This window comes from Muscardinus avellanarius, assembly GCF_963383645.1.
Source record: "Muscardinus avellanarius genome assembly, chromosome: 13".
Classification (NCBI taxonomy): Eukaryota; Metazoa; Chordata; class Mammalia; order Rodentia; family Gliridae; genus Muscardinus; species Muscardinus avellanarius.
The window spans coordinates 67,138,480-67,153,677 of NC_137799.1; the positions used below are offsets into that span (position 1 = coordinate 67,138,480).

The window sequence follows — 15,198 nt, forward strand, 5'->3', positions numbered from 1 at the left end:
TGGGTAACATCAAGATAGCTTAGAAATGAAAGAAAACAAATCACTCCTAATTCCAATCCAATAGTAAATATTATCGTTTCCTTCTTTCTGCTTCCCTCTGCAGGTGCAGTTCTACCTGATTGGAAAACAGAGGCCGGCCTTCCCCCGGCGCTCGCCCTCCTGCTCAGTCCTCCCGCCTCCCGCAGCCCCGCCCACCGCGCGCCCCGCCCATCCCCGCTGGCGCCTCGCTGACGTCACTGCCCCGCCGCCGACTCCCGTCCCCTTCCCGGGCGCCGTAGCTTTGACTGAGCGCGATGGCGGCGATCGGGGCCGCCGGGCTGCCGGCGGCTGTGTCAGAAAAGCAAGAGTTTTACCAGCTTCTGAAGAACCTGATCAACCCAAGCTGTATGGTGCGGAGACAAGCAGAGGAAGTCTATGAAAATATCCCAGGTCTGTGTAAGACTACATTCCTCTTAGATGCCGTCAGAAATAGAAGAGCAGGTTATGAGGTGAGACAAATGGCTGCCGCACTGCTACGACGGCTTTTGTCCTCTGGGTTTGAGGAGGTCTATCCAAATTTGCCTCCTGATGTTCAGAGGGATGTCAAGATTGAACTGATACTGGCTGTTAAGTTAGAAACACACGCTAGCATGAGGAAAAAGCTTTGTGACATTTTTGCGGTGCTGGCCAGGAATTTAATAGATGAGGATGGCACTAACCACTGGCCAGAAGGTCTGAAGTTCCTTATTGATTCGATCTATTCTAAGAATGTGGTTCTATGGGAAGTTGCACTACACGTCTTCTGGCACTTTCCTGGGATTTTTGGGAACCAGGATCGGCACGATTTGGATATCATCAAAAGGTTGTTGGACCAGTGTATTCAAGATCAAGAACATCCAGCAATCAGGACATTATCTGCTAGAGCTGCAGCTGCATTTGTACTTGCTAATGAAAATAATATTACTCTTTTCAAAGACTTTGCAGACTTGCTTCCTGGAATCTTGCAGGCTGTGAATGATTCATGCTACCAGGATGATGATTCAGTGCTAGAATCCCTTGTTGAGATTGCAGATACCGTACCCAAGTACTTGGGTCCTTATTTAGAAGATACTCTACAGTTGAGCCTGAAGTTATGCGGAGACTCTAGGCTTAGTAATCTGCAACGCCAGCTGGCCCTTGAAGTTATAGTGACCTTGTCTGAAACTGCAACTCCAATGTTGAAAAAGCATACAAATATTATTGCACAGGCAGTTCCTCACATATTAGCAATGATGGTTGATCTGCAAGATGATGAGGACTGGGTAAATGCTGATGAAATGGAAGAAGATGATTTTGACAGCAATGCAGTTGCTGCTGAGAGTGCACTAGACAGACTGGCTTGTGGGCTTGGTGGAAAAGTTGTTTTACCAATGACCAAGGAGCATATCATGCAGCTGCTTCAGAGCCCTGACTGGAAATGTCGACATGCTGGATTAATGGCCTTATCTGCCATTGGAGAAGGTTGCCATCAGCAAATGGAACCAATTCTAGATGAAACAGTTAACTCCGTTTTGCTTTTTCTTCAGGATCCTCATCCAAGGGTGAGGGCTGCAGCCTGTACTACACTTGGACAGATGGCTACAGATTTTGCACCTAGTTTCCAAAAGAAATTCCATGATCTCGTGATTACAGCATTGTTGCGTACCATGGAAAATCAAGGTAATCAGCGTGTGCAATCCCATGCAGCTTCTGCTCTTATTATTTTTATTGAAGACTGCCCCAAATCATTGCTAGTTCTATATCTGGATAGTATGGTGAAAAATCTACATTCCATTTTGGTAATTAAACTTCAAGAGTTAATTCGGAATGGAACTAAATTGGCTTTGGAACAGCTTGTAACAACCATTGCCTCAGTTGCAGATACAATAGAAGAAAAGTTTATTCCATATTATGATATATTTATGCCCTCACTAAAGCACATTGTTGAGATTGCAGTACAGAAGGACCTCAAGCTTCTAAGGGGAAAAACTATTGAATGCATTAGCCATGTTGGTCTTGCTGTTGGGAAGGAAAAGTTTATGCAAGATGCATCAAATGTGATGCAGCTATTGTTGAAGACACAATCAGACTTAAATAATATGGAAGATGACCCTCAGACCTCTTACATGGTTTCAGCATGGGCTAGAATGTGTAAAATTCTTGGAAAAGATTTTCAACAGTACCTTCCACTGGTTATCGAGCCTCTTATTAAGACTGCTTCAGCTAAACCTGATGTCGCACTTTTAGATACACAGGATGTAGAGAATATGAGTGATGATGATGGCTGGCAATTCGTAAATCTTGGAGACCAGCAAAGTTTTGGAATTAAAACTTCAGGACTTGAAGCAAAAGCAACTGCTTGCCAGATGTTGGTTTACTATGCCAAGGAGTTGAAAGAAGGATTTGTGGAATATACAGAACAAGTTGTGAAGTTGATGGTCCCATTACTGAAATTTTATTTCCATGACAATGTTCGAGTGGCAGCCGCAGAATCCATGCCTTTTCTCTTGGAATGTTCAAGAATTCGTGGCTCAGAGTATCTTTCACAGATGTGGCAGTTTATCTGTGACCCCTTAATCAAAGCTATTGGGACTGAACCTGATACAGATGTGCTCTCAGAAATAATGAATTCTTTTGCCAAGTCCATTGAGGTAATGGGAGATGGCTGCCTTAATGATGACCACTTGGAAGAACTGGGAGGAATACTGAAAGCAAAACTTGAAGGACACTTTAAAAACCAAGAATTACGACAGGTTAAGAGACAAGAAGAAAACTATGACCAACAAGTTGAGATGTCTCTGCAAGATGAGGATGAATGTGATGTTTATATTCTGACAAAAGTATCAGATATTTTGCACTCATTATTTAGTACTTATAAGGAAAAGATTTTACCATGGTTTGAACAGCTGCTTCCATTAATTGTAAATCTAATTTGTTCAAGTAGGCCATGGCCAGACAGACAGTGGGGATTGTGCATATTTGATGATATCATAGAGCACTGCAGTCCAACCTCATTTAAATATGTAGAATATTTTCGGTGGCCAATGCTACTAAATATGCGTGATAACAACCCTGAAGTCAGGCAAGCTGCTGCTTATGGCCTTGGTGTTATGGCACAGTTTGGTGGAGATGATTATCGTTCTTTATGTTCAGAAGCTGTTCCACTATTGGTAAAAGTTATTAAGTGTGCAAATTCTAAAACCAAAAAAAATGTCATTGCTACAGAAAACTGTATCTCAGCAATAGGGAAAATTTTGAAGTTTAAGCCTAACTGTGTGAATGTAGATGAAGTTCTTCCACATTGGTTATCATGGCTTCCACTGCATGAAGATAAAGAAGAAGCTATTCAGACTTTGAGTTTTCTCTGTGACTTAATTGAAAGTAACCACCCAGTTGTAATTGGTCCAAATAACTCCAATCTTCCCAAAATAATCAGTATAATTGCAGAAGGAAAAATGAATGAGACTATTAACTATGAAGATCCTTGTGCCAAACGCCTAGCTAATGTTGTTCGTCAAGTACAGACTTCTGAAGAATTATGGTTGGAATGTATATCCCAACTTGATGATGAACAACAGGAAGCCTTACAAGAGTTGCTAAACTTTGCTTGAAGCACTTTAATACCACTTGAATATCATCTACCATAAAAGTAACTACATATAAATGTTGTAAGTGGATTCCATTATGAGAGAACGATTTTCTCTCTGCTAAGTTGTTTCCTCATGTTTCTCCAGGATTAGTCAGTGTTACAGCCTTCTGTTTACCTTGCATGTTTTATCTCTGAAACATAGACCTTGGTCTATAACCTATGCTTCCAGTTGTCTTAGAATGTTTGTCACCTTTCCCATATTTGGTATGAATATAAACTGTGGCTATTTGTGTGAATTCTTGATGCTAAGAAAGCAGTATAATTGGTGCCAAGATGTCATGCTAACTATCACAAGATGCTAAGATTTTGCAAAGATAAGATAGGAGAACTGCCAAGACAAACATCTTTGGAACTGAGGGTGAAGGAGATGCTGGCAGGCTTATTCCTCCTTGATAATACTCTTGGTTTTTATAGGAATGCTAATTTGCTAGAACTGGAAGTTTCATCATATTACGGTGTATGGGGGAGTTTTCTCTATAATGTATATGAATTTTTTCATAATGTACTCTTAAGAACTAGGTGAGACAGTTATTCTAGTTCCTAAGGTGTCCATAAGAATATAAGGACTTTTAAATTTTAACCAGAGTGGTCGTGTGTGTGTGTGTGTGTGTGTGTGTGTGTGTGTGTGTGTGAGAGAGAGTGTGTGAGACTGGGGATTGAATGCAGAGGCATTCTACCTCTGAAGTAACTACCAGTCATTTTTATTTTTATTTTTTTTTGTGGTACTGGGGATGGAACCCAGGGGCATTCTACCTCCGAGCTACACCCCCAGCCCTATTTTTTAGTCTTTATTTTTGAAACAGGGTCTCACTGAGTTGTGAAGGGCCTTGCTAAGTAGCTGAGGCTATCTAAGAACTGCAGTCCTCCGGTCTCAGCCTCCCAAATGCTGGGATTACAAGGGTGTGCTACCACCCCTAGCTTATTTTTATTTTTTTGTTTTCAAACAGGGTCTGCTTAGGTTGCTGAGAGTCTCCATACATTGCTGAAACTGTTCTTGAACATGAGATCTTCCTGTCTCAGCCTCTCAAGTACTGGGATTACAGGCCACCACTCCTAGCTCTCCAAGTATGGTTATTTTATAATTAAAGTTATCTAGAACTCCAAAAATCATGGTTACAGAAAAGGGAGTCCTAGCACATCTAATGTTAGTAGCATGTAACATACTATAACAATGTTTCACAGTAATATTTGTGGGAGTCAGTCAGTGTTGTGTTTTAGCAGAGTACTACTTTGTGTGTTTTAACATTTTTCCCCTTTGAAGCAGCTCAACCAGAAGAGAAGCCCTGATTCAGATTGGGGCTTTTAGATTTCTATTTTGAAGGAGTTCCTAACATATGGTAGTAGCACTGGTGGGCATTCTATTGTGAAAGTAAAACCAACTTAATTTTATCTTTAAACATTAAAAAGAAAGTTTTGAGACTAATCATTTATCAATGTATGTGTATTATAAGAATACAGTGCTATAAATCTAGGGTTAATTATGTTAATTGGAATGTCTTTAATGTTGAGCTTTGTGTAGGGTAGAAAAACTTTCTATTCTTACAAATCATTGATCCCCAAACTTAATTACATCTGTTATGATTTCCTGGGGCTATGTGAGTACTGTTGATGTAAAATATTTAGCAACTAAGTAAGACCTAGTAAGTGCTCAATAAATTATCACTGTTAACTGCAGTTGTTTGTACCTCTACTGTGTTCTTTTTTACATGGTTTGGAATTCCCTTTACATTGAAATTTCCCCAATTCATCTTCAACCGGTTCAGATGGGCAAGCCATCTAGGCCATTGTGGATAGACATAAAGTTAAGATCTTAGGCAATTCTCCTTACTTATTACTATTGTTATTATTAGTAGCAGTGTTGGGGATTGAACCCAGGAACAGTCTACCTCAGAGCTACAAGCCTCCACCTTGACCTATTTTGTGTTTTGTTTTGAAACAGTGTCTCCCTTGATTGTTGAGGGTCTTGCAAAATTTGTGAGGCTGATCTCAAATCTGCAGTCCTGTCTCAGCCTCCCAAATACTGGTATTACTGGCATGGGCCACCCCATCTGGAGACAATTATTAACAGGAGAGAGAGAGAGAGAGAGAGAGAGAAAGTTACGGATATTACACATGGTGTTGTTACAATCTCAAGTTTATTTAAAAAGTCAAAACTGTAAGTGAATAAATGGAAACGGAAAGAGCCTATTTTTTTTTTTTTTTTAATGGTGCTAGGGATTGAACCAGAAGCATTCTACCTCTGAGCTACACCCTGAGCTGTATTTTATTTTTTATTTGGGAAGAGGACCTCACTAAGTTGTAGAGGCTGGCTTTGAGCCTGCAATCTTTCTGTCTCAGCCTCCAAAGTACTGGAATTAAAGTGTGCCACCACACCTGACATCCACCTCAAAATTTTAATACAGGTTTTCTCTGGGTGGTGGGATTAAAGGCAGTTTTTCTTTTCACCTATATTTTCTAATTTACTTACAACCAACAGATTTTTTTTTGCATAATTATTTTTAAGTTCAAGGACCTGATCCTAATTTCGTAAATGCTAGAATTACTATCATCTTGGTTTCTTCATGAACTAGACCTGGGGTTCGTTCTATTCACCCACACCTCTTTCTCTTTTACCTACATTAAGCCCTTTAGCATTTGTAGCAAATTCCTACATTCTTGTGCATAAGAAATTAGAGATTCTGTCTGATGACTTGTAATTAAGCAGTTTGAGTGCTTGAAGTATGACAGACCTAGATTTTAATTTGGGCAAACTATTTTCTTAACCTAAGCTTCCGTTTTTTTCCATCTATAAAATTAGGGTAATACCTAGCTTATAAGACTGTTGTGAGAATTAAAGGAGATAATGAAGTAAAAGTGCTTAGTGGAATAGGGTTCAATAAATGGAAGGCATTATCTAAAAGTCATGAAATAAGGGCTGATGGGTAAAAATAAAGAAGAGATATTTGCTCTGGTAAGGGGGATTAAACTCTTGGGTTTTGTCAAAGGAAATGAGAGATGCCCAGTCAGATACATGTTTGTTTACCAGTTGTTGAAGTAGTACTGATTCCTGCCCTTTTTCCCTATAAGGTGAGGTATGTCTGCAGCCTCTGAGGAGAGAACCATGTAAATGTCTAATAAATTACAAATACCTGATACAGTGAGAAGAGACCTTAAATACCAGAAAATGATTGTGTGTGTGAGGAGAGCATAATTACTCTATAAACTCAGAAGTATTTTCATTTCACTATTTTACCTATTACTGATATTTAAATTACTAGATTAAAAAGTTGAGGTTTAAAATCTTATTAGTTCTTTAAGGTGACATTAATAAGTAAGCAATCTTAAACGTTAGATAACTCGACAATCTGCCTAATCTCCCAGTACTTGGGAAGCTGAGACAGAAGGATTGCTGGTAAGCAGACAGCCTCAGCAACTTAGGCTTACCACAAATTAGTGAAACCCTGTTTTCAAATTTAAAGAAATAGGACTGGGGGTGTAGTTCAGAGATAGAATGCCTATGGGTCCCATCTCCAGTACCACAAAAAGAAAAAAAGAAAACCATAAATTTTATAATTTTTGTTTTTGTGTTTAGTTTTCAGTTTCAAGCTAGAGTTCTTTGTAATTATACAAGATACTGTTATAGTTCAAGTAAAACATCAGAAAATAGTAAAATCTGCTTTATATAATCATCAATACTCACCACCTGTTTTAAGCAATATGTAAGTTAATGTGAATACATACATTTTTTGGTCATTTAAACAGTAAAGATTGTAAAGCTACCCCACTGACCATCTAATGCAGTACAACTTAGACTTGAAATATTTGAAGGCTGCTTTTTAGCATGACCAGTTTTTCGTTTGCTTATTTGTTTTTGCGGTACTGGGAATGGAATCTAGGGGCATTCTACCTCCGAGCTACACCCCCAGCCCTATTTAGTTTTTATTCTTTATTTTGAAACAGGGTCTCACTCTGTTGCAAAGGGCCTCACTAAGTAGCTGAGGCGGGCTGCGAACCATTATCCTCCTGTCTCAGCCTCCCTAATGCTGGGGTTACAAGCATGCGCGACTACGCCCAGCTCAGTTTTTTTTTTTTTTTTTTTTTCCCAATAGAGGTTCCAGTCCTTTCCTTTATCCTTAGCAGAACTAAAGAATTTAGAAGGTCGGGGGATTTTTAAAATTTCAATGAAAAACAGGATGTTCCAAAAATGTTATTTATGTTAAATACTGGGAAAAGGACTTTCAGGAATCTCTAAGTCTATATAAATCACCTCCTTTCTCTTGCATGTGAACATATTGTCGAGTTATTGAATGTCTATAAACCTTCAAAATTCTGGTTTTTATTAAACAAGGAAAACGGCAGTCTCCGGGAGAAGTGTAAAAGGAATGTAAATGTTACATTTTGTGCTTTCTCGCTATTCATTTATAAATCTCGCTTTGTCACTAATAAAGAATGTCTAGCAGCTTCCGTTAGGATAAATACTAGTTTTCACCGCTAGCAACCAATTGGGGCACTGGCCTTAAAAAAGCCCTCCGGCCGCCTTACCTGGCCAGTACTGCTGCGCAGGCGCCCTGCTCCCCCCGCCCCTTACCGTCGGCGGCGAGCTGATGACATCATCGGTCCGCGCAACACTCGGCGCCCGGGCCTGTAGCTAAGCAGAAGTCGCACAGCGGGCGAGACGCGAAGGGGGCGGGGAAAGGCTGTTCTACTACGCACGCGCACCGGCGATGGCGACGGCGCCTCTTTCTTTGCCTCTTTCCAGCGCGCTCCCGAGCCGGGGGCGCTGAGTGCCCGCCCCCGCCCGCCCCTCCCTCCCCCGCCCGGCGGGGCTTCTAACTGACAGTTGCGGCCGGCCGGGTCGGCGCCCGCCTCCTCCTGCCCGGGTCCGCAGGTAGAGGGGCGGGAGGGGTGGGAGGGGAGGAGGAGCCGGCGCCGCCGCGGCCCAGCTCCGCCGCCCGGAGCCCGGCGGACCCTTCCTGCGCGCCCTCCCCGCCCGCCGGCCCGGAGGGTGGGGCGCCGAGGCCGCGGCGGGGGCCGCCGGCGAGGGCCGCGCGCCGCCGGGGAGGGGAGAGGAGGGCCCGAGGCTCTCCTCTTCTCTCCCCTCCCCCGCACGCCATGTAACCCCGCCCCGCCGCGGCGAGCTCGAGACCCCCGCGCGCGGCGACCGAGCCGGCGGCCGAGGACGGCGGGCCCGATGCGGCCGGCGCGGCGCGGCGCGGCCGGGCCCTGAGCAGGCGGCCCGCGCTGCACCGCCCGCCGGGCCTGCCCGGGACATGAGCGTGCCCGAGACGCCGGGGGAAATGGGGCCGGCCGGGGAGGAGGAACGGCCGCCGCCCGCCGCCGGGGCCGAGGACAGGGAGGCGGCGACCCGGGCCTCGGGGCCGGCCCGCCGGCGGAGCGCCGCCTCGCTGGAGGACGCGGACGGCCGGGAGCAGGCGGAGGCGATGGTGGTCGCGGGCGATGGCTGCCCGGAGCAGCAGGAGCTGACCTACGAGCTGCAGCAGGGCTACCGCATCCTGGGCGAGTTCCTGCAGGAGAAGCACCGCGGCCTCACCGCCCCCTTCTTGCGGCCCCTGGGGGGCGTTGCCGCCGGGGAGGAGGAGGTGGCCGAGGGGCCGCGCGGGGCCCGGGGCGCTCGCGCCCCTGTGCAGCGGCCAGGACAGGGTATGTGTCTGCTGAAGATGGAGGAGAAGTTCGCCAGCGGCCAGTACGAAGGCATCACCGAGTTTGTGGCGGACTTCAGGTCGATGTTGGAGACGTGCTACCGCCTGCACGGAGTGGACCACTGGATCTCCAAACAGGGCCAGAAGCTGGAGATGTTGTTGGAGCAGAAGTTGGCGCTTCTCTCTCGGTAAGCGAGCCCCGTCCCGGGCGGGACTGAGGGACGGACGCCAACACCCTCACACGTGTCCGTGGATGGGCTGGGCTAGGGGCCCGGGGCGGTGCTGACAGGTGCAGAGTCGGCGCTGGAGCACCCGGGGAGGAGGAGCAGTACTAGGTGGGGTTCGGGAGTGGTGTGGTGGGTGTAGGCCAAAGGCTGCCTGCACCCAGATGGAGAGAAGCTGAGAAAGAAGCCAAGTCCACCGCGCCGGAGAGTTTACCAGAGTAGGTAAGAGTATATAGAGGCAAAGTGGAACGGTTCTCAGTAGAATCTTTACAAATGTAGGTAAAGGAAAAACTTCTGTCGGATCCAAGTGGAACCCACAGCTTGAGGACAGTTTTAGCAGTGCATTTTGAAACATCTCGGGACGAAATATCTTTAGAAAAATAAGTTGGGCTCACGTAGAAGAGTATCTTTTCAAACCATTAAAAAGTTTTACTACCCACTTCACCTGTCGGAACTTTATAGTGTTACTAAATGATTAATGATTATTCTGCCATACTCCTGATCTTTTCTCTCCGTTGCATCTGGGGAAACAATATTTTGTTATAAGAGAATGCATCAATACACTATTTTAAATAAGTTTAGACATTTGTGTGCGAGTTTATTTCCTGTGCTGGGGAGGGGAGTCCAGTCCAGGGTATATAGTTCGTGCTAGGCAAGAGTTCTACCACTGAGCGACGTCTTAGACATTTGCTTTGATTTTGCCAGAAATAATTATTTTTCTTTAGCAAGGAAAAATAAAGGATACTAAAATATTTTATTTCTAAAATAAATATTTTATATAATCATTGTGTAGTTGATATGAGCCAAGTTAATATCTTAAGTATAAGTTCTTTAGAAATAGAAAAAAATTGAATGTTGTTAGAAATAGTTGAGACAGAAAAGGAATTTGACTATTTACTGAGTGAATTTAAACAAGTTAACCTTTTTGGCCTCAGTTTCCTCATCTGTAAAGTGAGGATAATAATTTTACCTACCTTATAGAGTTGCTGTGAGGATTAAATGGTTAAGAAGATGTAAAATCAACAGTATTGGTCACATAGCCAGATGTGTTAGCCATTATAATATTAGCAGTGCTAGTAGTTTAGTTTCTTATCTGAAACTAGTCAATGTACTTGTATTTTTATGGAATAACTCCTTAAAAAACTTATTGTTCTTGGTTTTTGGTTTATAACTTCCATTTTTGGTGTGATTCTGGAGATTGAACCTGCGGGCATACTACCTCTGAGATTCAGATTCACCCCCAGTCATTTTATTTTTTATTTTGAAACAGGTTCTCACTAAATTGCTAGGGTCTTTCCAAGATGCTGAGGCTAGCCTTGAACCTGTGATTCTCCTGTCTCAGCCTCCCAAGTGCTAAGTATAATTTTAATTTAAAAATAATCTAATCTCACCGGGCATGGTGGCGCACGCTTGTGATCCCAGCATTTGGGAGGCTGAGACTGGAGGATCCCGGATTGCGGGCAGCCTCAGCTACTTAGTGAGTCCCTTTGCAACTCAGTGAGACTCTGTTTCAAAATAAAGAATAAAAAATAGGGCTGGGGATATAACTCACAGTTAGAATGCCCCTTATTCCATCCATAGTACCAAAAAAAAAAAAAAAAAAAAACACTTTGGAATCACTCCTAGTCACTAATGCTCATACATGTATTCCCATTGCATTCATATTTAGAAATTGAACTTATATTATTTCATAGTTTGTAAATGTAATAATTTGCTTCTGACATTCCTAGGTATGATAAAAAAAATTCTTGCATTTAGTAGCAAAAAGTAATATAGTGATGTTCTTAAAGTTCTAAGTCCCTCACTTTTTTTTTTTTTTTTTTTCTTCCGGGTCTGGGGATGAAACCCAGAGGCATTCAACCTCCGACTACACCCCTGCCCTATCTTTTATTCTTTATTTTGAAACAGGGTCTCACTAAGTTGCCGAGGGCCTAAGTAGCTGTGGCTGTCCGTCATCTACGATCCTCCAGTCTCAGCCTCCTGAATAGTCCCTCACTTTTTGTACCTATATTTGATTGATATGTGCTAACACTTTGAAAATAATAGGTTTGCTAAACCACACTTGTGGTTACCAAGAAATCATTTCTTTTTTCTTTATTAGTCTAAAATTTGAATAATAACTGTGTAAGTGCCTTAAATGGGCACAAGTTTGAGAAAAAGTATAGGTTATAACTGTTTGGAATACAATTTAGATATATGGATGTTCCAGAACAGTATGTTATGGACTTTTTACATGAATGTGATTTTCAGCAAACAGTTGTCTCAAAAATGCCTCATTTGTAAATATCTTAAAGTAGTATGGGGGAATTTTAACAAAACCAATGAATCACTTAGCTGTTACCATTCAAGTTTTCTTTTGTCTTTGGTTTGTATTTGTAAGACACTGAACTAACTCTTCTTTTCAAATTGTAAAGGTAACAGCTACTCCAGATACTACTGAGCCTTCTAGTGAGCAATAAATTAGGTATATATGGTAAAGATGATGCCATCTTATAATTTGCTGCAAAACTGGCATTAGTACCTTGGACACATTGTATAACTTGAGTCTCAGTTTGTTCAGTGATTGTAAAAATATTATGAATTCCAAATTGAGATATAGATGTGTGTATTGTCTTTCCCTAAAGTGGCACTGAATTTTGAAAGGCCTAACACATCTTTTAAAATTCTTTTTTTTTTCAATTTGTATTTTATTTTAATTTTTTTTAGTTTATGTGAATCATATTGAAAATGGCATACATTCAGACAGTGCTTGGTGCCCCCTGCTTCCCCTCCCTGTCCTTCCCCCCCTACCAATGAGTGTCCAGGTTGACCGTATTACATTCATACTTATACAGATATTAATCAACCTCAGCCTTCTTCCTCTCCTACCCTTCCATTCTAGCTTTGCTGAGGTTTCCCTTCCATTATATGGAGTCCCTCTAATATCCCCAATATTCCCTAGTTTTTGGCATATTAGAGAAAACATATGCAACACTTGCTTGTGGATAGGCAGAATAAATATCATCAAAATGGTCATTCTGCCAAAAGTGATCTACAGATTCAATGCAATTCCTATCAAAATACCAACGACATTCTTCATAGACCTAGAAAAAAAAATCAGTCATGAATTTTATATGGAGAAAGAAAAGACCCAGAATAGCCAAAGCAGTTCTCAGCAATAAAATTCTTAATATTAAAAATATAGTTTCCCGCCAGGCATGGTGGCACACGCTTGTAATCCCTGCACTTGGGAGATGGAGACAGGAGAATTGCGCAGGTTCGAAGCAGCCACGCTGGCTTAAGAGACCCTGTTTCCAGATAAAAGTATAAAAAAATAGGTGTCTGGGAGTGTAGCCCAGAGGTAGAAGGGTTTCCAGGAACCCCAGCACCACCAAAAATTTATATATATATATATATATATGAGGGAGAGAGAGATATAGATAGATAGTGGATTGTTTTCCATCATTCCTATAGATATTTTCTCCGATAGACAACCTAATCTCAAGAAACTTACATTTTGAAGGGGTTTCCTAGATCTATTTGAGGCAACTGAGAAGTAGCAACTGGCATTAGAAGTAAGGAGGAAGTCATCTAAGTGGAAAGGAATAGAAAATACTTAATAGGAAATTGTACATAATGCAAATGTCATAATAATAATAATTATTGCCTCTTCCAAAACTGCTTTTAAAGTGAAATACTTTTAAAATATTTAAGAATATTGCCAAATAGCCACTTTTGGATTTTTTTATGCTAAATCTTGATTCAGTGTGTTGTAGAATGACTGTGTTCCAAGGGAGCATACTTTGAGGACTACTGTGATGAACTGTGTTACAGAGTGTTAGGAGAATGCATGAAGAATAATAGCTGGGGTGGTTGGGAGGTGCTGAGATTAAAATATTTTATTAGATTTTGTTCAAGATTTTATAATTTTTGAGCTAGGTTTTGAATAGTGTATCAAATATTGATAAGTGCAGTTGAATTCATTGAAAATTTACATGAAATCTAATGTGTAAAGAATAGCTAAGAATTGTGTGTAAAGCCCTAGAGATATGGTGGTAAGCATGACCTTGTCCCTTACTTCAAGTGGTAGGTAAACAGACGAAGTTAAAGATAGGAAGGTAGAGTATAGAGTATTCCAGAGGGAATGGCTTATGCACAGTGGTTAGGGAATAGAATGAAAAGTACCTGTTGTGGCAGTAAGTCGAGAAAGGTAAGCTGGGGCTAGTCATCAGGACCTTGAATGCTTTCTAGGGAGGTTAGTTAGAATCTAGGCTGTGTAAATCTATCACAGATTTTGATTTAAGGGAGTAACACAATGATGTAGAGGCTTAAAAGCAGAAATGAAAGAAGGAAACAAATGGTTTTGAGTTAATTCTATCAAGAGATAATAAACAGCAATAGAAAGATGGATAAAGATACAAAGGAGAATTTAATTCAGGCACTAGTGGTAAATGACAAACTATTGGATATGGAGTGTGAAAGAGAGGATCAGGTTCAGTGGAATTGGCTCATTTGTGCTCAGGTGATTGTGATGCTGAGGGAACATGGCAAGAGGCATTCGTTTGAAGATACTCAGCTGAGAAATGTTAAAAGGGTGCATATAGAGCTCAGCAAAGTGATGAGGGCTAGAGATGTTTAATGAGAGGTTAACCTGCAAAAGGATGCTCATTGAAGAAACACAAACAAAAATTAATGAGATTGCCCAAGACAGAGTAGTAAAATTGCAGGTTGACAAAAGGCAGAAATTTATATGAGAATCGATTGTCTTTAAATGGAAAAGAAAGATGAGACGGATTATGAGTGTGTATTTATGTGTGTGTATATATATGTTTATATATAAATAGCTAAATAACTTAATTAAGACAAGGCAGTTAATGGAAATGAAAAGTGTTTACTCTGACATAAGTAAAATTTATTAATTGAAAGGCTATAAACTTTGTTATTTAAAGAGGCTGTTGTTAAGATGGCGTGGTGGTGCACACTTGTAATCCCAGCATTTGGGAGAATAAAACAGGAGGATTGCAGTTCGCAGACAGCCTCAGCTACTTAGTAAGGCTCTTTGCACTCACTGAGACCCTGTTTCAAAATAAAGAATAAAAAATAGGGCTGGGGGTGTAGCTCGGAGGTAGAATGCCCCTGGGTTCCATCTTTAGTACTGCAAAACACAAAGAGGCTTTTCTTTAACTTGAAATATTAATTTATGAATGACATAGATTTCTCTTTCTTTCTTTCTTTCTTTTCTTTTCTTTCTTTTTTTTTTTTTTTGTGTGGTACTGGGGTTCCTGGAAGCCCTTCTACCTCTGGGCTACACTCCCAGACCTATTTTTACATTTTTATTTGGAAACAGGGTCTCCTAAGCCAGCGCGCGCGGCTGGCTTTGAACCTGCACAATCCTGTCTCTGCCTCCCAAGCGCGGGGATTACAAGCGTGCACCACCACACCCAGCCTTGAATGACATAGATTTCTTAAAATAAAAATGTCCTAATAGTCTGTTGTGTTTTGCCTTATAGTTTGTTTGTCATTGTATTTGTGCCTTTGTATTTATTTTTGTTTTCCAGAAGAAAACTAGAGCATGTGGGAGGAGGGAGGCTGGATTTGGAGAGATTTAGTCCTTTTTATGATTTTATTTTAGCTTTCAAGTTATTTTTAGGCTATCTCTATAAAATTAGAACTGCCCAGAACAAATCATTCCAGGAACTTGTTATAATGC

General features: G+C 41.6%; 2 protein-coding genes across 4 annotated transcripts in view; both read left to right on the forward strand.

Moving 5' to 3' along the window:
• Nucleotides 1-293: 293 nt before the first annotated feature.
• Nucleotides 294-3,608, forward strand: RANBP6 (RAN binding protein 6; the record flags this gene model as incomplete). Of its 3 annotated transcripts, none has more annotated exons than XM_080708596.1 (2): nucleotides 294-488; nucleotides 1,545-3,608. In XM_080708596.1, 2 exons carry the CDS (start codon nucleotides 294-296, stop codon nucleotides 3,606-3,608), a joined length of 2,259 nt encoding a protein of 752 aa, XP_080564722.1. The 3 variants fall into 3 exon arrangements, with proteins under 3 accessions (XP_080564722.1, XP_080564723.1, XP_080564721.1); XM_080708597.1 differs by having other exon boundaries at nucleotides 294-429; nucleotides 1,545-1,615; XM_080708595.1 differs by having other exon boundaries at nucleotides 294-3,608.
• Nucleotides 3,609-8,895: 5,287 nt separating this feature from the next.
• Nucleotides 8,896-15,198, forward strand: part of BRD10 (bromodomain containing 10) — a gene marked incomplete at both ends in the record, with an annotated part of 92,249 nt that continues 85,946 nt past the window's right edge. Inside the window, one exon of the mRNA XM_080709565.1 lies at nucleotides 8,896-9,473. Within this exon, the coding sequence (XP_080565691.1) occupies nucleotides 8,896-9,473 (578 nt within the window). The remainder of the gene's footprint in view (nucleotides 9,474-15,198) is intronic.